Raw genomic sequence first — 21,772 nt, 5'->3', positions numbered from 1 at the left:
CCCAGAAAAGTCAAAAGATCGTTATCAAAATACTTACTATAACTTCAAGCAGTGGTGCAACAAAAAGAAGCTAAATGAGTTTAATGAAAAAGTGCTGCTGGCCTATTTCGTTTATCACAACGAAAAGCTAAAATCTCCAGGCAGTTTTTATGGTCGGAATATTCGATGCTGAAATGTACGATTTTCCTCAATAATTCTATCGATATTTCGAAGTATGCGACATTAATTGCCTTTCTTAAAAGAAAGACATCTGGGTAGAAACCAAAAAAATCGAAAATCTTTACTAAAAAAGATCTTTTAAAATTTTTGACTGAAGCACCAGATAACGAATATTTAATTCTAAAGGTTAGTTGTGATTTCATTATTAAATATCTATTTTTAAATAATTTGTTTTATTAGGTCGCCATGATTTTTGGGATTGCGGGTGCTTGTAGACGAGAAGAGCTTTACAACATAAGAGATACGGATATAGAAGATCAAGGATTGTTAATTATAGTTAAAAATACCTTTCACTAAGACAAACACTTCAAGATGCTTTACAGTTACCAATAGTAAAGATGAAATAATCGACTATCTTGAAATTTATCGTAAATATGCTCGTCTTCGCCCAAAGAATGCTGCTTGTGACAGATTCTTTATGAAATTCTCCAACGGAAAGTGCTACAATCAAGTTGTTGGAAGAAATACCATTGGTAGTTGGCCATCAAAAGTTGCAAAATATTTAAATCTGAAAGATTCTTCTCTTTACACTGGTCATGCATTTCGACGAAGCTCGGCAACACTTCTAGCTAATAAAGGCACAGAGGTTTTAGGACTAAAACGTCACGGAGGATGGCAATCGACGAAGGTTGCAGAATCATATGTTGAGGATTCTCTACAAAACAAAATCGAATGTGCCGAAAAAATTTTGCACGACGAGAGCTATAAGAACATCAGAGAAGTTCCCCAAAGCACATCAAATTCTGTTGATATTTTAACAAATGTTTCTTCACTCCTTACGGTACCTTCTACTTCTAGTGCTTATTGTTTAAGTAATACTAATTGTAATACAAGTAACGTCCCTGTTGTTTATAATAATTGTACTTTCAACATTAATACAAATAAACAATAATTTCTTAATCAACTTAGCCTTGCATTTACCGCCCATGACAAACAAAAATAGTTACCGATCAGTCGTCGGTAAATTTATTCTACTGCCTTCCTAGCAACCCTCGTAAATATTCAAAAATGCCCGATCGTGCAAAAATGTTTTTTTTTTTAATTTGGAATTAAATAACGTGCGTTCAAGAAAACCGTTTGTGACACTGTAAAATTTAAACCCGTCAACACCTGAGAATTATCAACAATTTATCCAGTTTGTCATGCTTCCACTCCAGTCAATTTCGTCGTATTTTGAATCACTTAAGTCCGCAGCTTGGCACTTGACTCCCAACGTCACCGTTTGAGTTGTCAAATTTTCAACAAGTTGTCACGACATCTGTCAATGTACACTTTAAAAAAGAAAACTGTTGAAAGTTTTCAACGTCTCCCCAGCCCAGATTTTTACTTGAGCGGACGATACGTACATAAAATATACATGAATATAACGTGTATTAATTAATTAACCCGGCGCATCCACCATCTTTATCCTTCCCCTTTTCCCCAAATATTTTTTTCTCTGTTTCTTAAAGTTGCCTCCAGTATTTTGATTTACAAGAAACAAACTTAATTTTCCCATCATAACTATCGATTATTCGTCCGATATTAAAAGAAAAGAAATTTTCCAAACAATCCACCTCAGAACTTTTTGAAAGCACCACTTATCTAATTAGAAAAGCACTTCAAAATGATCTGTCTATAAGCGATTTTTCCCAATCACCAATAATTTTCGGCAAAATCCCACAAATTACGGCTGGAATTCCCAGCCCTAGTGACATCCTTTTACGAAAGAAATAATAAATCTGCACTTGATTTCACTTGACGAGAAGCAGGTGCGGGTCACAGAAGCTCGAGATCTTCTTGAATCCCGAGATATTACAAGCTAGCTACAAGTTTGCGGAAAATACGGGGCGTTAAAATTAAAACTGTCTAGTATGCAACCCTTGGGGTTCCAAGTACAAAATAAATCTTCTTTATTTCTGAACAGACAAGGATCTGTTTTTAGGTGCTCACACAACGGAACTGAAACAAAATTTGCTGTCTTGCGAGCTTTACACATAATAAAAAAAGATTAAGATGTTGATGCCTATAAACTTTGGCTAATGTAAAAGTTCCAAAGGCTTTGTTAAAATATCTCCAATGGGCAGCGGTAAAAAGTTGAATTTTTAAGATAAGAAAAAAACATTTTTATGTGAAGTAAATTTAATTTTGTGTTCTCCGCTATTGATAGTTTGTAACACTTTGTACTTTGTAACAAAATAATAAAAAGCTCACAGACGCTGTATTTCAATACACCTCAGTAGTTGATTTAGTTTTCTATGACGCTGCATATTAAAATCTGTCTCGCAAGTTAATAACTCATTTTATGACGATTTTAATATCAGATCAACACCCCCTTGTGCAAAAAGCAAAATTATTTCGCTTAAGTCTTAATCAGAGAAATTCGTGTGGGTCAAAGGATAATGAAGTTTAATTGTGAAACATCTTTCACAAAAGGTGGTGCTTTAAGTTGTATTTTTAATAAAGCCGGTCTTGTAATAAAACAAGTTCGTGTAAGCAACTTCTGTCCAGATGTGTTCTAATGTCGTACGCATACCTGTCAGGGTGACTATAATTAAAAAACTTTTTCAATTTGATATTTTAAATTTAACAGCAGCCTTTATTAGTTTGGAATATATTAGTTTTGTTTACCTGACGAGACAGCAACGAGTTCTTAACATGAAACTTTGAAAAATTTGCGGCTCTGTTTGTAATTAAAACAGTCTGTTACAGGGTAACCTTTATTGGGACTCTTAATTCAATAAAAAGTCGAGATGAAGTCAAGACACACTTGTTCATATTTATATGTACAAATACCACTCGTAGCACGTGTGAGGCATTTTCAGACTTTATTATCTAATATCTTATTATTTCTAACTAAAGTGCAGTAGTAGCGCAATCAGCGTTCCGGAATACTAATCGAGCAAGTTGTAAAGACGTTGTACTGAACACAGATGTGTATAAATAGTTGCCTGTACTAAAAGTTCGGAGACTGATCGCCGATTCTTTCTTTCCAATTTTCTTTTCATGTTTTCCACGTGACACTAGTGGTAAATTTTCATGTAAATTAATGAGGGCTGGACTGAGAAAGCTTTGAAGCAAAGTGAAATTTATATTTCATCTGGTTCGTCTGCGTCAAAGCCTGTAAAGCACAGCAAGACGCAAGATAAAGTTGGACCAATAAACCAACTTTACGAAGCTTCAAGGTACTTATTGTTACATCATTTATATAGCTACGAGTTGGTGTCAACAAAACGTTACGTTAAATGGAACGGCTAAATGGCCATACTGTGAAAATTTTTATAGGGCTAGTATATGATACGTATTGTTTATAACAGAGACATTTTATTTGGTTCGAGATATTTAATAAAATACAGATTTATAGCGCGAAATATCTACTTTGTTTCAGCGCACATACAGTCACAACTAAACTTCCAATTCTATTTTATTTTTCTACGTTTTCCTACAAATTTTTATTCTAAATTTAAAATTCTAAAGCATCTAAACAAAGCGAAACAACCAGAGGCATTTAACAAACAATTGTAGAAATAATAAAATTTGCAGGATCTACCACACAGAATAAAAAAATCTCAAATCTACAATTTAAAATATTTAGAAATAAATCAAACTTTAAGACAACAGCTAAAGAGAACCTGAGGGCTCTGCAGCATTGAATCAAACCATGAAATTAAAAAAAATATATAAAAGATACACAGGAGCATATTAATCTTAAAAATTATTTAAAAATCTAATAATTCTGTTTTTTTATTTCAAGCGTCCGACGGTCGTCAAAAACATGCAAATTTAATTTTTTCTAGATTTGTTAACTCCTCTTCCAGGCTCTTTTACAAAAACTTCTAAGCGTTGCCTGCAGTGAAATTTATTCATAGCAATGTCTACATATGAGTTCAGTGCAAATACAAACTAGAATATGTCTGAAAGATTTTTGTGAAAGGTGAGGGAAATATTCTCGTGCATTCATCAAGTTTTAACGTAATACTCTAATGCACCAGATCCGCATAAAAGATTGGTTTTGTATAAATCTATTATACCATAGATATTCCTATCGATCACCTAATGGTCAACCGTCAATACAAGAACACAATCCATCATCGACTTTTTCTGGTTAAACTTTTGGGAAACCATGATTGCGGTAGGTAGAGCGTAAATAATTATTGTAAAAAAGCAAATACTGAATGACAGATTTGAAAACTATTAACTAGCTAATTGATAAAAAAAAATCAAGCAGAAGCAGTGTTTCCGATGCATAACTCTAGCAAACTAAGCGCAATTAGTTTCCAGCCAATAATTAAGTTAGTACAGTCTAGCATTACTTTATCTCTTGATGGCTAACTTTGTCCCGATACATTCCACTAAAACTAGTAACTATTTAGGTAAATTCCAGCAGTAGTTCTTGGGGATAAAATACACAATCAATGAACTCCGGTTCAAACATGATCTTTCAGAAGTGGCATCATAACTTGGCGTGCCATCAAAACTAATATGCCTCAATTGCACTGCGCTTTATTGTTATTACCATAACTATCCAAACAACAAATACACATTAAGTATTGGTTTTCTGCACCACCTAAATATAAAAGTAAAAGACTTTAGAACTTCCCCGACTGCAATTCCGTACGTTTATCTGATTTGATCTGGCTTACAACTGTTAACATTCTCATGTAAGTTTAGCTATATAAATTTAACTCGAATAAGTTTCGTGCTGTTTCTTTTATCTTCATAATTTTTATGACACAACTCTATTTATGGTCGATGGTTTTTTTCAAAGCACATAGAAAACGATAACCCAAATCCGCTTTAAAATTTTAGATCCGTGCTAGCGCACAAAAACCGGATAAAAGTTGATGTAGTGCCGCAAAAAAAAAACTTACACTAATCAACTCTGTTACGAAAGGAAATTCAGTTGTTAAATCGAAATATCAGAGCTGAGAAACGATGTATCGAAGTGAATATATTGGATAGAATGTGCACGCTTCTACATTTCAATACAGGATAAATGAAATGTAGCGTTTCCATTTCCATTCAGAGATACAACAGTAGCGGCTTGGGATACCCTGCGTCTTGGTTGTTTCGGTGAAGAATGGATTATACCAAAGGGGCCAAAAAGAAGAAAAAAAAAGAACTTCGAGTGATTATGTTGCACTTTTTCTGCTCCTCGTTCTGTAGAAGAGAAATAATGACGAAATCACAAATTAAAAGCGTGTCACGTAATAAGAAAAATTCCTTTCGATTGGGCCCTTTTATAGTCAAATATGCTAGTGTACGCCGGTCTGAAATGTAATGGGCGCTGACATTGCCAAGGGACACGCGCCCTTTGGAACCCTCGGGGGCTCTGTGATAGATTGCTTGAAGCGTGCACTAGACGCGTCTGAAATTCGCGATAAAATATCAATGTGGTGTTTGTTCCTTTGATAGCTTTCCGAATTCCACTGATAACCAGTAAAATTCGTGTCTGCCTTTTTTATCAATGATCGACGTTTTGGAGAATACAACCATTTCAGTCAGCCTCAACGACCGAAAATAAATAAATAAATCATCGCGACTTTCTAGACGTCTAAAAATTTAATCTTAATTTTGACGTCTACTGTTACGTCTTGTGCGATTAAAAGGGGTTAGAATCTTGAGCTATTACACTTTAGATCTCTGTCGACGTCTCGAGAACGACCTAATTACATTTATAGCGTCTTCCTTTTCGTGAGGAAAACGATGCTCTTTCGGCTAATTTTCCACAATAGGCAAGAAGCGTAAATGATATTTTCAAGAAATTTAAATTCATCAACGGGTGGTGGCGGAAACTGCCAAATTAAGACACTTACAAAACACGAACTCTCTACACTCACTTATTAAAAAAAAATTGGAATTGAACCCTCTCGCTGTTACATTAAAGGAGTTAAAAAACAACCAGATATTTACATAATTGAACTAGTTCGTTTTAACAATCGTTGTAAAAAAGTGGAAAATGCGATCCGAAACGCTTTTATATGAGCACCAGCGATTTCGAACTTTACTATATGAGAGTTAAATAACTGTAACTTTTGCAACAAAAATCTGACCCAATTTTTTGTAGACCAGTCAAAAATTGCACACATTAAAACCAGTATCGGACTTACGCACGTTTTAATTGAAATGCAAATTAAATTTTTCTTGGTGAATCCATTTTAATGAAGGTGCGCAATTTTTCACACTTCATCAGTTGCTCTGTCGGTTGATTTATTTTATATCAATTAATTTAAAGTTCATTGCAAAGCTGTAACAACTGGACACGATGATTTAACGATTCCTAATTTCAATTTATTGATTCAGTTGCGTTATAATCGATAAAATAAAAATTAACGTAGACCAAGGAAAAGTAAGCGCATTTTTGTCGATTAAACGTGACTACAATTTTTTCCACTTTATCTAATTTGGAGAGATCGAATTATTTCAGCAATCGAATAATTTTGGGTATTTTAGAAAACATCAGATAACTGGTAAATCTAAATTAATAAATTAATGAAGCATTCAATCTATTTTGTTAAATAATTATTTTCGACAAATCGCCTAAAAATTTCAAAGAATTTGAATCAAAATTAAGTTGTTCTAGAATTGTACTAATTTTATCTCCATACAATAGTTATCACTTCAATACTCTTGACATTCTAATTATAGGCTAATTAGTTGCAATTATAACATTGAAAAGCTAGCTTAAGGTAAACCAGAAAAACTTTTTAGCAAATATAATATGCGTGAGTGTGTAGGTATGTAATCAATTCTAAGAATTCAATTCGAACATATGAAAGGTAGAATTCAAAGATTTTAATTCGTAATGATTTTCCCTATTTCTCGGAAATCGAGCTTGAAAATCCAATACAACAACAAAGATGAAGTTAGGTACTGGAAACGAAAGAGCTCAGCTAAGCCGATACAGAAACATACTCGTTGGAATTTAAATTCCGCTTGTTTTTATAACTTATTGCGCCCACAGCATTTCTCTTCTGGAACTAACACTATTTTTTAAGTCATTGATGATAAAAATTAAGCATGGACTTTCTTGTTCTTGTCATTGTGGTAAACAGCAATCGTCTGAATAGAAAGCAACCACTAAATCGATTACTGGAACATAAGCTGTGATGAAAAAAAATCTCATCAACTAATTACCTTTAATTATAAGCAAACTAAAGACTATTTTTACTTGAAGTGAAACTTGGTAAAAGAGTTTCAAAATAGTTAACCATATTCGAACTTAGCACATCTACGCTCCAATACACACAAACGTTAATAAACGTGTTTGTCGGCTAGAACGTAAACGGACGTCATTATTTATGCGAACGAAATACAATTATCCGAATTTGCCGAACCTATACAATGCCAATTTCCAGACATTAATGTTAATGTATATTTGCTAAGCTAAATGGATACTCCAATGTTCAATTTAGCAAATTTAAATTAATTATTTGGTCGTATGGTTTATGCAAATAAATAATCGGACAATAATTTCGGTAATTTATAGTAGTGTTGATTTTGGCAGCACAGGTTAGAACATAATTCGGTGATTATACCTCGAAGTAATTACCCTTGAAATTAGTACTACTAAACATAATTCAACTAAGTTCCAATCCTTTGAAAGCCTCATCCATTTTACATGAGCGGAGGATTTTATTAACTTTTTCCAAAGACCCTAAACTTATAAGAACCGAAAAGCTATGTGAATTTTTTATGATTTTGCACCACATTTCTAATTTGGTTCATCAGATTCACTTTCTTCCGTATTGGCTTATCTTTATAACAACAATCGTGCAATTATAAATATATTACAATATTACTACAAAGCTGCAATTGCATTTTCATTACCATACAAATGTGAGAATATATCGAAATTAAAAGGAAACAATTCGCTCGTAAATTAGTCACTGTTTAAAAAACCTTTGTTGCAACTGCTCCAGTTTGAACCAATCCAACAAGTGCAACAAAATTGAACTATCGGAGCGAGACGCTTTTTTGTCGCTTTTTCACTTTCGTAGATGTGGCTAGTTTCAAACAAACACCAAAAAATCACTTTCCATAGTCGCGAAAATTGGTTCTTCAGGTATTCACCTCTGAAGGACGTTAACTATGTTCATGAAAGTCACAGGAGGGCGTGACACGGTGTAAAAAATCCCGGTGCATAATAGGCTGGTGCACTTTCTACACTTGATCTGCAAACGCTTAGTTCAGTGTACGCCTTTGTGGCAGAATGTCTTGGATACCTTCGAATTTGGCACAAGCATGTTCAGTGGGAACCACCATCTCCACTTGCCAACCGCAATCATTTTTGTTTCTTCAACTCATTACTCAATTATTTGGCCGATCGAGGGATTCTAATAATGGATTTGATTGGAGTGGCGACATTTTCGGATCGCAATTTGACAAATACTTTGATTATAATTTCGGAAGTGGCTTCAAAGAGACGACAACTGAAGAGTATGATTTTATTGTGGCAGGGGCAGGAAGTGCAGGGTGTGTTTTGGCGAATCGGTTGACAGAAATATCAAATTGGAGAGTAAGTAGACTTTTGGGCACAGATGCACCTAGCGCACTTTTTAATGGCTTAAAATAGAGTGAAATTTATTCCACCCGCAAACTACATTTATTGCTGTTATTAATATAATTAAACTCGACTGCATTCAAGGTTTTAGATAAATATTCGTGCGGTTTAAAACTATTTAGCAGTTGTGGTGTGGTCTGCAATTTGTTAAAAGTTTTAGTTATTTTAGAGATCACCAACAAAACAAAAGCTTTCGTGTAAATAACTTGTTTTCACGTTTTCGTGTATAATTTTATTTTCTAGCCCTCGTTTATCTGCTAATGCAGTACCATTTAATTATGCAGGTGTTTATCAACATTATTACCGTGAAAAACCATGCAAAATCCTATTGATAAATCTACTAAAAACCTCAACAATTTAATTGACATTTCACAGGAATTAATTTTATTGTTTCTGCCTATTACTTAGAAACTTTCACATTATAGTGGAAAATTTAACCATGGGAAAACACAACACCCATATAAGCAAATTTATTTGATTTAACTGACAGCACTTGAACTCGTAAACTGGCCTTATTGCATGCAAGTATTTCATACCTTAGACCTACAACTTGATAATGTGCAATAGTTTAATTATATTCAGAACAATTTGAATAATAAACATATTCACATGTGCAATTAAGTGGATAAGGTTACAATTAATCAATGTATCAATATGATTATGAGCAGTCATAATGATAATAGTAACATTGAAATGCAGTGATCTTGACATGTTCGCGCCAAACAATGGCGCCGGAAATTAAGTTTAAAATTTAATTAGTTTAAATTTTTTCATGTTCGAGTGAAAACGAAAATGATTGATAACATAAATAAATCCTACAAAATTAATTATGGATTAATTAATTATTACAAATTTTAACAAGCAAATACAAAAACAATGGTTTGAAGGCCAGTATGTGGCAAAAGAAAACTGCATAACTGCATTTCAAGCTTGTTGTAATTCAATGACTCAGAAACTGGCAAAATTAAAAATAATTTTACTGCAAATCTGGACCGTTGTACTACCTCCACTTAAGCTCCCGTTTGACAGCCTTTGTAGGAAATGTCATTAAATGTACCAATTCGCTAATTTAAGGATTGTTACAGCCAATTAACACCTTTTATGCATTAATAAGCTCACATGTTGCTCAACGTCCTCGTGCCAATGCCAGCTCGAAGCTTTTTTAATCTGACTATACCATTCACTAACGTCTATAGTCATTATTATGAAACACGATAAAGTATGATTATAGATGTATATTGTTTCCAAATGAATAAGTTGATCTGATTTCTATAGTACCGCACTCAAGATAAGCAATTTAACTTAAGCGTTGTAATAATCAATCAATAAGTGGAGTAACACTTTAATTAACACCGTGACTTATGTAATTTTTAAATAAAACTTAACGTTCATGGAATAATGTTAATGTTTCTGACAAATTGACATGAGTATTAACAAAACGTTTTTTCAAAAAGCTATAAATTAATACGTTTAAGACTGACACTTGAGGTTTATATTGGAATAGCAACGAAAGCAAAGTTCTTTCTTTTTTACATTACCACAAGTTTCTTGTTTTTCAATGAGTGTGTTACTTTACTTTCCTGGAAGTTTTGTTTTCGCAACATGTAAGAAAGAAATGACTCTTAAAATTATGACACAGATCTTGTTGCGATGTAATGGGTACATATGTAGGTGCACATTTCTTTTATTCAGACTTTTCGCAGTGAAAGTCTAGTTATAGATTTGCGAGTAAGTGAACACTTCCTGCAACTTTAAATACTCTACAAAACGCAATAAAGATCTTGTCAGTGATGCAATTTCACAAACTGTTTCATTTCCAAATGTGTTACACAGTCAATCGTAAATCAATCCAAAAATCGCAAAAATCCAAACCACACGTTTGATTTTCTCGTAATTCTGGTTCATAGAAAAAAACCACATAGCATAAGACACTGGAAAATTGGTCATTCAAGAACGAAAATATTAATTTGTTTTGTTGCTTTGCAAACACATAATAGTGTGATTACAGAGAATGTAGAGCATTTACTACGAATGTCAATAGTGAAAGTCTATGGACAACAAAAATCGAGATTTAAATAAGTCACGGATTTCACGAACTCGGGATAATGAAGTTTTTACGGCGTGTTTTATTATTACTTAGGTAAACGTCCGATGTCATGTTACGTTAATATTTAGACTGCTGTTCTAGTAGTAGTATGATTTTTTAATGGAAAAATGTAGTGTAACTGGTTAAAAATTCATAGATTAAGTTCAGTTTTACAGACACCGAGTACATTTTCACTGACGCCGAGTTTCTAGAAATATGACGATTTTAAAGTTGCGATCAAATATGAATGCACAGCACAAAAATCTATTGCTTTTTTTATACATGAAACTTCTGGAAATACAGAACGTTTTCTGCTACTATCGATACGGTGAGAAATGGATAATATCTTCACCGTTTGCTCAATTATAGAGCATATAATTTATAAATGACATAGTGCAAACATGTTCAGAGGTTGTATTGCTTCGAAATAAATTGAAAACGGTAAAGCCGCGACTCATTCTTACTTCAATGAGATTGAAATTCTATAAAAAATGTTATGAGTAGAAGTAATTTAATAAATGAGAAGCAAAATAATTTTTAACACAAAAATTCTCAAAAGTCAGATGCCAACAACGATGTCAAATTCATTATAATTATAATAATTAATTAAAAATCTTTGTTTATTGAGATTTAAGTCTAGCAAACAATCTTATCTTTAAGTTCCGGAGGTAGTAGGGTAAACCTCCAATTGATTGAAATTGACAAATTTCCGTTCCGAAATGTAAAATAAACTTTCAATAGCATTTTTTTAATTGAAGTAGGAATTCTGTGTGTAATTATTAATATCAAACGTTCTAATGCTAAATTAATAAATATTAATTTTGCCTCACTCTTTTTAACTACATAAATAGAGAAACATAAACTTTTTTCCGGCGCAATTTAAAGTGCATTTTTTAAAAATAAATAATATTGCAGTCTTTTATTTTATTATTTCTAGAACTCCAAATTTTTAAACCTACAAAATCACGAAATCGTAACTAAAATTTGCATAATGAAGTAATAAAATGTTTAAACGTCTATTACCAATTTTTGTAATTACCCGGAAAATTTGCAAGTAGCATTTATAATGTCATAGAAGTTTACTTTGAACTAAATTTACATTTCTAGGTCCTCCTCCTCGAAGCCGGTGACGAAGAACCCGAAGTCGCCGACGTCCCGGCTTTTGCTCCAATTCTCCAACGGTCCAGCATTGATTGGGGCTTCATGACTCAACCTGACCCCAACAGTTGTCTAGCTCGCCGCAACGGTCAATGCGCCTGGGCTCGTGGAAGAGTCATGGGTGGATCCTCAACCATCAACTACATGATCTACATTCGAGGTAATCCAAGAGACTACGACGAATGGGCTGAAAGTGGTAACTACGGGTGGTCCTACGATGATGTTCTTCCTTACTTTATCAAATCTGAAGACAACCACGACATTGAGAGGATGGCGCCTTATGTGCATGGAGTGGGCGGTTATCAAAGTGTTGAGCAACAGCATTATCAAGATGTAAACGTGATCGGGATGTTGAAAGCTTTAGGGGAAGCGGGCCTACCGATTTTTGATCAGAATTCGGGGAGACAGATTGGGGCGAGTTTGCTACAAACTACAACGAGAAACGGAAGAAGAGAGAGTACCAATGTTGCGTTCATCAGACCTATAAGAAATAAAAGACCAAATCTCGTGATAAGAACCAACGCTTATGTTATCAGGGTTCTTATAGATCCCAACACTAAAACCGCTTATGGTATTGAGTACGAAAAAGAAGGTCAACTAATTCGGGCTTTCGCACGAAAAGAAGTTATCGTTTCTTGTGGGTCTCTCATGACTCCGAAAGTGTTAATGTTGAGTGGAATTGGTCCAACTGATCATCTGCAAGAGGCTGGAATTGAGGTACTTAAGCACCTTCCTGTTGGTTTCAATTTACACGACCACACAACAATCGACGGTGTCATGTTTGCACTAACCAATAGAACCGCGACTAACAGAGACGAAGAACAACAAAGACGTGACGTTTACGAATACAGAGACCAAGGAACAGGTCCTTTGTCTGCCACAGGTCCTGCACAAGTCAACGCCTTCGTGCAGACAAAATACGAAGACGAACCAGAACGCCCTGACATCCAATACGCAATCGACGTCTGCGCCTTTGAAGATTTACTCGAAGATCCTGTTCTAGCAGCAGAAACCAGAGTAACCCCAATGGCCTACTACGACAGCTACATGATAAGACCCATCTTGCTAAACCCAGAAAGTCGGGGCGTAGTCAGGTTGAACGACAGCGATCCCATTTATGGTCTCCCTCTTGTTTTCACCAACACGTTTTCGCAAAGAATCGACTTGTTAAGAATAGTCGAAGGATGCAAACAGTCTCTCAGTTTGTTAGAAACTCCATCTTTACGAAAACTGGGAGTGAGATTAGTCTCAGAACCCTTGGAAAACTGTAGAGGTATCGAATTTGGAACGGATGAGTACTGGGCTTGTATTGCCCAATCTTACACTACTACGATTTTCCACCCAGTGGGGACATGCAAAATGGGACCACCACAAGACGACGGTGCAGTGGTAGACCCAGAATTGAGAGTATACGGTATAAAGAAACTGCGGGTGGTTGACGCCTCCATTATGCCAAAGATAATGAGAGGCAATACAAATGCGCCTGTAATAATGATTGCTGAGAAGGCCAGTGATCTCATTAAAAAGACATGGATTAAATAAATTGTGGTCATTGATGTGGTTAAAAAGTTACCAAGAAAAGTTAGGATGAAATAATGTGTTCCTGATTTATTTTTATAAAATTAAGTCAAAATAATTTTATTTTTAACAAAAAAAAGTTGCCAAAAAGAAGAAGTTTCTCGTCATTTATCATGATCACCAATCATCAACACATCAATTTCTTTATAACATTGTTAAGATTGTTGGTACTTATTTAGAGAAAACTTTTTTAACTTTTGGTAAAACTTTGGCGCCGTTTCTGAAGTATTTTTAATTATTTATTAACCTATTATATACTTGTATATAAACTTGTAATTATTGTAAAAATATGTCCAAATAGGTGTATACAACGTTAATAAACATGAATCATTAGTCATTATTAGAAAATAATAATAAATTAATAAAGACAAAAAATTATTTTTTTTTTGATCTTTTGGTAACTATGATTTAAGACGCTTCTTAACCATGTACTGATTAAGTTAGGCTAATATTATAAAATTTATGTTTTGGAAAGTTTTAATTCGCAACGCAATACCAATTGTACAATTTTTGTATAAAATGTATAGTAAAATCGAGAATCCAATAAAATAAATATAAAAACATAAATAGTTTCTTGTGACAAATAAATATAGGGAATGTTTACTCCGCGTTGTTTTCCAAGCTCGTAAGTGTTACACATTGTTGGTTGTATAAGTTAAATCTTGAAAATGTTTAGAATGTTATCTAATGTGTCGCCGTAAAAAAATTGTAGAAATACCTTTCCCAGTGTATTATTGTATTTTCCTCTCGATTGTTTTTCCCGCAAAAATTCTCGGAAACACAACAAACAAATAACTTGAAATTAGTTGTGCATTCAAGAAGAACGCGAGTTTTTGGTATATTTAAAAGACCTTCATGTATATCGGCGAACTTGTACAATATCGTTCCAGAGCAGTGACTTTCAACAAAGTAAAGTGTCGGCTGTATTTTACGGTATTTGCATGCGCAAAGATGTCATGCTTCTTTTACATTCCGAAATCATCGAGATAAAAAAGTAAATTAAAACGGCGTTGAAGTAGGCTTTTTATTTTAAAATCTGTTGGCAGCGCTGGCGCAAAGATCATCATGTCGGCAGAAGAGCTACCAACATAAAATCCACTGCTTACTAGCCCCTATTTTCTTTTGTTCGTTTGGTTTTTTTTTTACTTTGGGAAAAATAACAGTTTTAGTAGTAGTAAACTTTATTATGAATTATGACTTTGTGGATGACTAAAATGTGGACTGAAATATGAAAAGGAACACTTGGAAATGGTGCTACCAACTATTACATAATGTAACCTTGATTTTAAGCTTATAAAAAATAGGATCACTTAATATTATTGTCACGATAAGGTACAAAAAATTAATATTTTCTTAAAGTGATTTCTACGAAACTGTGTGAGTACTAGACCTGACAAGGATAATCTATGCGTTAATTGCTTTAAACAAAAGTGTTTTAAAAATTAGATGAAGTACAAGCGGAAACGAGTAATCTCCCACTACAAGATCTTAACTGTAAACAATTTTTTTTTCCTGATCTTTTTGAACATGTCCGTAAAGTTCTCAATATAATACGTTTTGAATATTAACCAAGCAATTAACGGACTAGGAAGATTATTCATTTTTCTTCGAAATGAGTATTACAGTATGTTGCAGAAAGCTCCCACTAAATTAATTAGTAATTTGTTTGTCAAAATCTGAAAAAAGTTTTGAATTGCACAAAGCTCAGGCTTTTATGGTATTAAAGTAACATTTTAACTAATTACAACGCATCTGTGATACAAAAAAAATTATTGTAAAAAATTATTGTAGTGAACTTGGCCACGAAATACTCTCTAAGCCGATCCATTGCGAAAAACACGCTGGAATTAGTCAACATGCTTGTAAATTAAAAACAAAAATTCTTGACCACTGTGCAATTCAAAAGTCATCTTAAATTTTGTCGAAAAATAGATTAGAAAACAAGAGTGTATACAGCAGATGCACAATTTTACTGTTATTTAGAGAAGCGAATTTTCTATAGAAATCAACTTAACTGTACATACATGATTTGGTAACTAATTCTCTTATTTAATAGTGCAAACTTCTACTAGTTGATTTTAAATAAATACAATATACAAAATTTTATACATCTAACTAACTTAAACAATTAATATAACAACAACAAAATAGTACGACTTTCGACAAATGGAGTCCCCGAAAGTAGAGGTAAGTCCTTTATACCCAAAGTCTTGACGTCTAAACCAAAAGCAAAAAACAAGTTTTAATGATTCTTTACACTTCCTAAAGCAGCCGGAGATTCTTTTTGTGATCCTCATAACCTAATTTCTCGCTATGTCGTTCTATTTTGTCCAATTGTCAAAAGTCGATAGAGAACTATGGCATTACCACCTCTCAATGGAAGAAGAACGATTTAAACATATTCTTCAAGTTTAACTTAGGTTTCGACAACTTCTTTTTTAACCACCTTGCTTTGATCATATCGCTTCCTTTCTCAGCAATCATAATCGTCGGAGCATTCGTGTTTCCTCTCGGAATTCTCGGCATAATCGAAGCATCAATAACTCTCAAATTTTTTATTCCGTGGACTCTTAGATGCGGATCTACCACAGCTGTATCGTCATGCTTTGGTCCCATTTTAGCAGTACCAACGTAGTGGAACAACGTGGTGGTGTATGATCTCGCCAAACAAGCCCAATATTGATCCGTTCCAAATCGAAATTGGTCACAAGCTGGCATGGGAGTTGTGACTAAACTAACTTGGAGCTTTTGCAACGCTGGTGTTTTCAATAAGTTTAGAGCTTGTTTTATCCCTTCGACTATCCTCAAGACGTCGATTTCTTGTTGGAACGTGTTGGCGTATATTATAGGAGGACCATACAAAGGATCGCTGCTGTTTAGTTTGATTACACCTCTGCTTTCTTGGTTTAGTAGTACCGGGCGAATTATAAAGCAGTCATAGTAAGCAAGAGGGCTTACTTTGGTATTGGAGGCTAAAATCGGATCAGTTATAATGTCTTGAGTGTTTCCACAATCGATAGAGTATTGTATGTCAGGACGCTCGATTTCATACTCGTATTTAGTCTGGACGAAACCGTTGAGTTGAAGAGGACCCGTGGAAGAAAGAGGACCGTCTTGTTCTTCTTTGTAGTACTGCAGATCTTGGGTCATTTGTTCTAAAGTAGCAAGAGTAATGGTCTTGTTGTTGCCAATTTTGAACAACACGTTGTCGATAGTGGGGTGATCGTGTAAGTTGTAGCCTACAGGCAAGTTCTTGATGACTTGGATCCCAAAACTTTGAAGATGGTGAGCTGGGCCTATACCACTTAACATTAGAACTTTTGGGGTAAGAATAGTACCCGCCGAAACTATAACTTCTTTTTTTGCAATAGCTTGGATTAGTTTTCCGTCTTTTTCATATTCCACACCATACGCGGTCTTAGTTTTTGGATCGATAAGAACCCGAAGAACATAAGCTTCTGTTTGGATTACCAAATTCCTCCTCTTTCTTCTTATCGGTCTGATAAAAGCAACATTAGCACTATTTCTTTTCCCATTTCGCGACGTGGTCTGCACTAAACTCGCACCAATTTGATGTCCAGAATTCTGATCATAAATCGGTAGCCCCGACTCTTCAAAAGCTTGCAAAAAAGACTGAACATTCTGATCCTGATACGAAAACCGCTCAACACTTAAATAACCTCCAACGCCATGGACATGCGGCGCAACATTCGGAATATCGTGGTTGTCTTCAGACTTCATAAAATAAGGAAGAACCTCGTTATACGACCAACCGTAGTTACCATTTTGGGCCCATTCATCGTAATCACGCGGGTTGCCTCTCATGTAGATCATATAATTGATGGTGGAGGAGCCACCCATCACTTTACCACGAGCCCATGAGCATGCACCGTTGGGTCGAGCTAAACAAGCGTAAGGAGAGGGTTGAGTCATAAAATTCCAGTCGATGCTAGAGCCTTGCAGCATGGGAGCGAAAGACGGGACATCCGGGACTTCAGGTTCTTCGCCGCCAGCTTCAAGTAACAACACCTACAAAGCGAGAATTAATTGGTCGTTAAAGTATAATAAAATTAATATCCTGTTGAGAATAATTAGTTGTACTTTTTCGAGCACCTTTGAAAGTTTCAGTTTTTTGATAAGGTCGATTATAAAACAGCTTTATTAATTTAAACATTATTTTATTAAAATTTACAGTAAAACGAAGATAATTACGGTGTCTAATATTTCCGTATCAATAAATTAATTTTTTACGCTAAAGTGAGCAACAAAGTTCATTCCGGGAAAAATTGAATTAGTTATTCACAGCAGGATCTCTATTGGTTGTAAATTAATTAGACCTTATTTTTGCGATTTTGGATCTTTCAAAACAAAGCAATAATTATTGGAATCTAAAATTTTCTTTTAGTGTTACAAGGTCAGTAAAGTTTTCCAAAACCTTCTGGCCGATCTACAATTCTTGGCTCAGAAGTTTAAAGATCCGTCTGACAAAATAATTATCTACGGTATGGTCCTTCGCGGTTAAATTCAGCGTATATCCGCTGAGTTAAGCACAACTATTACGTTCTGAAAATTTCCAGCTCAGATTTCCTACTCTTCCTGTTTCAGTGGAATTGAAAATACATTTTTGGGTTCTAAAAAAATTCCATCATTTCTCCAAGCCTAATAAAAGTAAAAATGACGGTCTAGACCAGAGAATTGATTTCATAACAATAAATGGAACAGAGTCAAATATTTACCTTGACTGCCATCAGACTACATTACCAATTCAAGTGTAACATTGAACATTGAGCAATACGTCGGCATAAACCACAATTTAAAACGAGCGCCGCCGTGTTTGTTGTATAAACTGTAACTAATCCGATAAACCAATTTTTTTCCACATTTTAATCAAAGACCATGATTATTACATTTCGACTGAACAAAGAAAAATTAATATTCATGTCAGGAGTTTTTTCGAATTGCTCGAAATAATTATAAACCAATTTCCGATCGAATCGTAAAACTATGAAAACCAATTTAGTGCCAATCCGAACAACGAACTGTTGAAAGAAATGACAAGGTGGAGGTCTCGTTCCCAGACGAATGAGTCACGGTTTAAGTCGGTATTTCAGTTCACTTCAGACTCAGAGAAGCAGAACATCGCTGCAAGAAAAGGTTGTCGCGGGCAATCACAATCAGAGCAAAATTCTGCAATTCGAGGTTTTTGGGTCCAAGTTGCAACATCTTAAAACGAAATGATGGACCCATCGATTTCCTGACTCGAACGTTGGTCAGAATTTTGAAATTCTAACTGAATTATTAAAGCCAGTGAACATCAACTGTTTAAATAATTTGGATTTTTCGGTAACCACAATTGGCGATTATATCCGCTGAAGTTACATCATGTAAAAGATTATTATCGATTGTAACCGTTTTTTGTTTGATAAACAGTGGACCCGTTTCAAACGACACCGAAATCAAGCATTTTGGCTGTTCCCTCATTCGTCCTAATTGAACGCTACCTTCTCAAATCTTCGGCGCTCCGGGATATTTACACTCGTTCGTTTCCTGCAATTTCAATATTTTTCTCTCCGAAACCCGATTTGTTTTATCCACCAAAACAAATTTTGTTTAAGGTAAAACTAACCGTTTTGGCTAATTGATTTTTGTGCAACCTTCAACTTACATCGTCGGCCAGCGACCGACCTCATGCAGAACCAATGTATTTTTTACCAGGACGTTTTCCTTAATTCTACAAATCATGTTAATTAAAACCGTTTTTACGCTTTAACTTCCACAAAATTGCCATTTGCTGTACCAAAAAAACTGTGATAGTTTCCTACTACCCTGGTTTATTGGTAAAGTTTGCCCGGTGGCGCATTCTGAGAAAGTGCCGCGGAACTAGTTGTAATCCACGACCAATTTGCAAATAATAATAACAAACTGGGAAATTATACATCTGTACTTGAGAGGTGTGGCCGAGGTAGAAAATGAATGCGGAACTGTACTGTTCCTTCGGAATACAAAATTCCTTATCCATATTTATATCCATCCATCTCTTAATATTCTAATAAAACGGTTAAATAATCCGTATTTTTTTCAAATTGCGTTTCCAGCCGTATGCTTAAGTTAATGAAGCATTACACAAAGCTGCCAGAGTGGGAAAATTGCTTGATGATTTATGAGTGTTATGAGAGCAAGAGCTTAATTAATTATGGAAAAAATATTGAAACCATCGTATGCACGTTGACTCGCACGGAAACTTCAGAGGTAATGAGAGTTATTTAACAAGTACTTGCACAAAGAGAACAAATTCATTATTGTATAATCCAAGATAATGTTGACTGGGAAAGTGATGACATTTTATTATTTTTTACTCACTTCATTAATTTTCTCAAGATTTCTTCTCTTTATTTCAAAACAAAGAATCACTTGATTAGAACAGATACCATCTCATTATCCCATTGGGGTCAATAATCATTCTTATCTCCTAGGGATTACAAACGGGAAATTAATACTTTCACATAATTTTAATTGCTGCCATTATTAGGAAATGTTATTAGCGTTAGTTTATTTTACTCTTTATTTGCAGTGTTTGAAGATATTTAAAGTTTTTGTGTTAGTTACATTTCCTCTACCTTCTGATTCAACGTATTCTAATAGATATTTTAATATCAAAGTTTTCCTAATGCATCATTATTTACCAAATTTTTTTCCAAAAAAGTATGTCGGTTATACAATCTGAAAAAATTGACCACAACAAAGCACATGTCTGAGCACACAAAAAAGTTCTTATGCGAACGATATTTCACAATTGCATATTTGATGAAATGATCGAAATCTTGACTCAGAAAAAAAAAGAAAGGTAGAATTAATTTTGCTCAACACAACAAAAACTCAGTAACAATATGCTTGATCAAACAGCGAGAAACGTCAATTTATAGTACAATACAACTGTAATCCAGCAAAAAATTGAAGAAAACGCGAAAGATACGCTCGTGGTACATAACATTGACGGAGTTAAGGTGAAGGAAATGACGGTAATGACAAATGTAGAAGTCAATGTTATTAAAAGTTTAAATTGATTTGATCACTGTAGTTTGATTATTAAATTTTTTGCTCGCATGTGTGTAAAGATTAATTTGTTCCTTCATCACAATAGCTGTAGAACGTAAAACTTTTCAAGGATTTTTCGAAAAACTACAATTTTTTTCAATATGCGATACTTACGGACCAGTTAGGAATTTCTGTAAGCCTGTTCGCCAAAACGCACCCCGCACTTCCAGCACCGACCACAATAAAATCATATTCCTGCCGCTGTGGTTTGTCATGATAATTTTCACTTCCGTAGCTATTAGTCCGATCAAAATAGCTTTGATGATCTGAGCCAAAATTGTAACCACTTTGGCCATAACTATATTCCGAATCCAAAGAATATCCAAATAACTCCGTGACCATTTGAAGGAACAAAAACGTTTGTGGTTGACAACTCGTGATGTTCGTTTGCACCGCACATGATTCCGCCAAATTCGGAGGTAGCCAAGACATGTTGCCTCTGGAGCATTTACCGCACTAAGAAGTTAACAGGTGCGGTAAGCACTTAGATATTTTGTGATGAGTTTTTTTGCTTCGAAATCTATAATCGCGCGCCCTTCCACGCCGGGCTTTCACGAATCGGTCGCCAGTCGCTGATTTACTGTTTTATATAATAGATTTCTGTGACAATTGAGACTAGGATACTGAATGAAAAATTCATCAAGTTCCCAGTCACTCATATTTGCATAATTTAGAAAGGAAGTGCGAATTATAACTGAGAAGCGTCGTGGTTTTCCAAAATCATAATCTCGGAATTTGCTGGTAATTACAACCGCAGCATCCGAACAAAGGACAAGTTTTATGGCAGCAAGGAAACAGTTGCGCTCCAGTGCCCGGAATCTCGATGCACTTTTTCCTTCACCTTCTAACGCAAAAATGATCCAGACTGAAACAAATTTTCTAAATCGATCAAGAAAAATCGACTTTTTGTTTATGTAAGAATACAAAAAAAGACTTCCTTCTTTCGTAAATCGCCGAAATTTTGGTGGTCATCGATCGAATTCACGGTTTTAATTTAATTCGGAGAAAATAAGGTGGTACGACTCGGTCCAGACTTTGTGCAAACAGCAACGAAGAAAAAATTATACTCCTACTCCCAAAAATTCGAGCACACG

The 21,772-nt window shown here is 34.7% G+C and overlaps 2 protein-coding genes across 2 annotated transcripts; one reads left to right on the top strand and one right to left on the bottom strand.

Annotated features, from left to right (window-relative positions):
- The first annotated feature begins 8,380 nt into the window (after positions 1-8,380).
- On the top strand, positions 8,381-13,815 carry LOC148181530 (glucose dehydrogenase [FAD, quinone]-like). The gene is made up of 2 exons (XM_088045656.1): positions 8,381-8,716; positions 11,955-13,815. Exons 1-2 carry the CDS (start codon positions 8,411-8,413, stop codon positions 13,545-13,547), a joined length of 1,899 nt encoding a protein of 632 aa, XP_087901782.1. The 5' UTR covers positions 8,381-8,410; the 3' UTR covers positions 13,548-13,815.
- A 1,184-nt stretch (positions 13,816-14,999) lies between these two features.
- On the bottom strand, positions 15,000-21,110 carry LOC148181529 (glucose dehydrogenase [FAD, quinone]-like). The gene is made up of 2 exons (XM_088045643.1): positions 20,793-21,110; positions 15,000-17,612 (listed from the first exon to the last, which is right to left on the bottom strand). Exons 1-2 carry the CDS (start codon positions 21,108-21,110, stop codon positions 15,957-15,959), a joined length of 1,974 nt encoding a protein of 657 aa, XP_087901769.1. The 3' UTR covers positions 15,000-15,956.
- Between the last annotated feature and the right edge of the window lie 662 nt (positions 21,111-21,772).

Source organism: Gnatocerus cornutus, chromosome 1 (assembly GCF_029298725.1).
Source record: "Gnatocerus cornutus isolate USDA-ARS CGAHR chromosome 1, icGnaCorn1.1, whole genome shotgun sequence".
Taxonomy (NCBI): domain Eukaryota; kingdom Metazoa; phylum Arthropoda; class Insecta; order Coleoptera; family Tenebrionidae; genus Gnatocerus; species Gnatocerus cornutus.
Note: the sequence above shows the minus strand (reverse complement) of the source record. Positions and strands in the feature narration are given on the sequence as shown.

What these genes read in the sequence shown, in the direction of transcription:
- LOC148181530 (XM_088045656.1), top strand. Translation starts at nt 8,411, where the DNA reads ATGTCTTGGATACCTTCGAATTTGGCACAAGCATGTTCAGTGGGAACC. An exon ending in CAGAAATATCAAATTGGAGA is followed by an intron (nt 8,717 to 11,954) that starts GTAAGTAGACTT and finishes TTACATTTCTAG; the next exon opens with GTCCTCCTCCTCGAAGCCGG.
- LOC148181529 (XM_088045643.1), bottom strand. Translation starts at nt 21,110, where the DNA reads ATGTCTTGGCTACCTCCGAATTTGGCGGAATCATGTGCGGTGCAAACG. An exon ending in CAGAAATTCCTAACTGGTCC is followed by an intron (nt 17,613 to 20,792) that starts GTAAGTATCGCA and finishes CTCGCTTTGTAG; the next exon opens with GTGTTGTTACTTGAAGCTGG.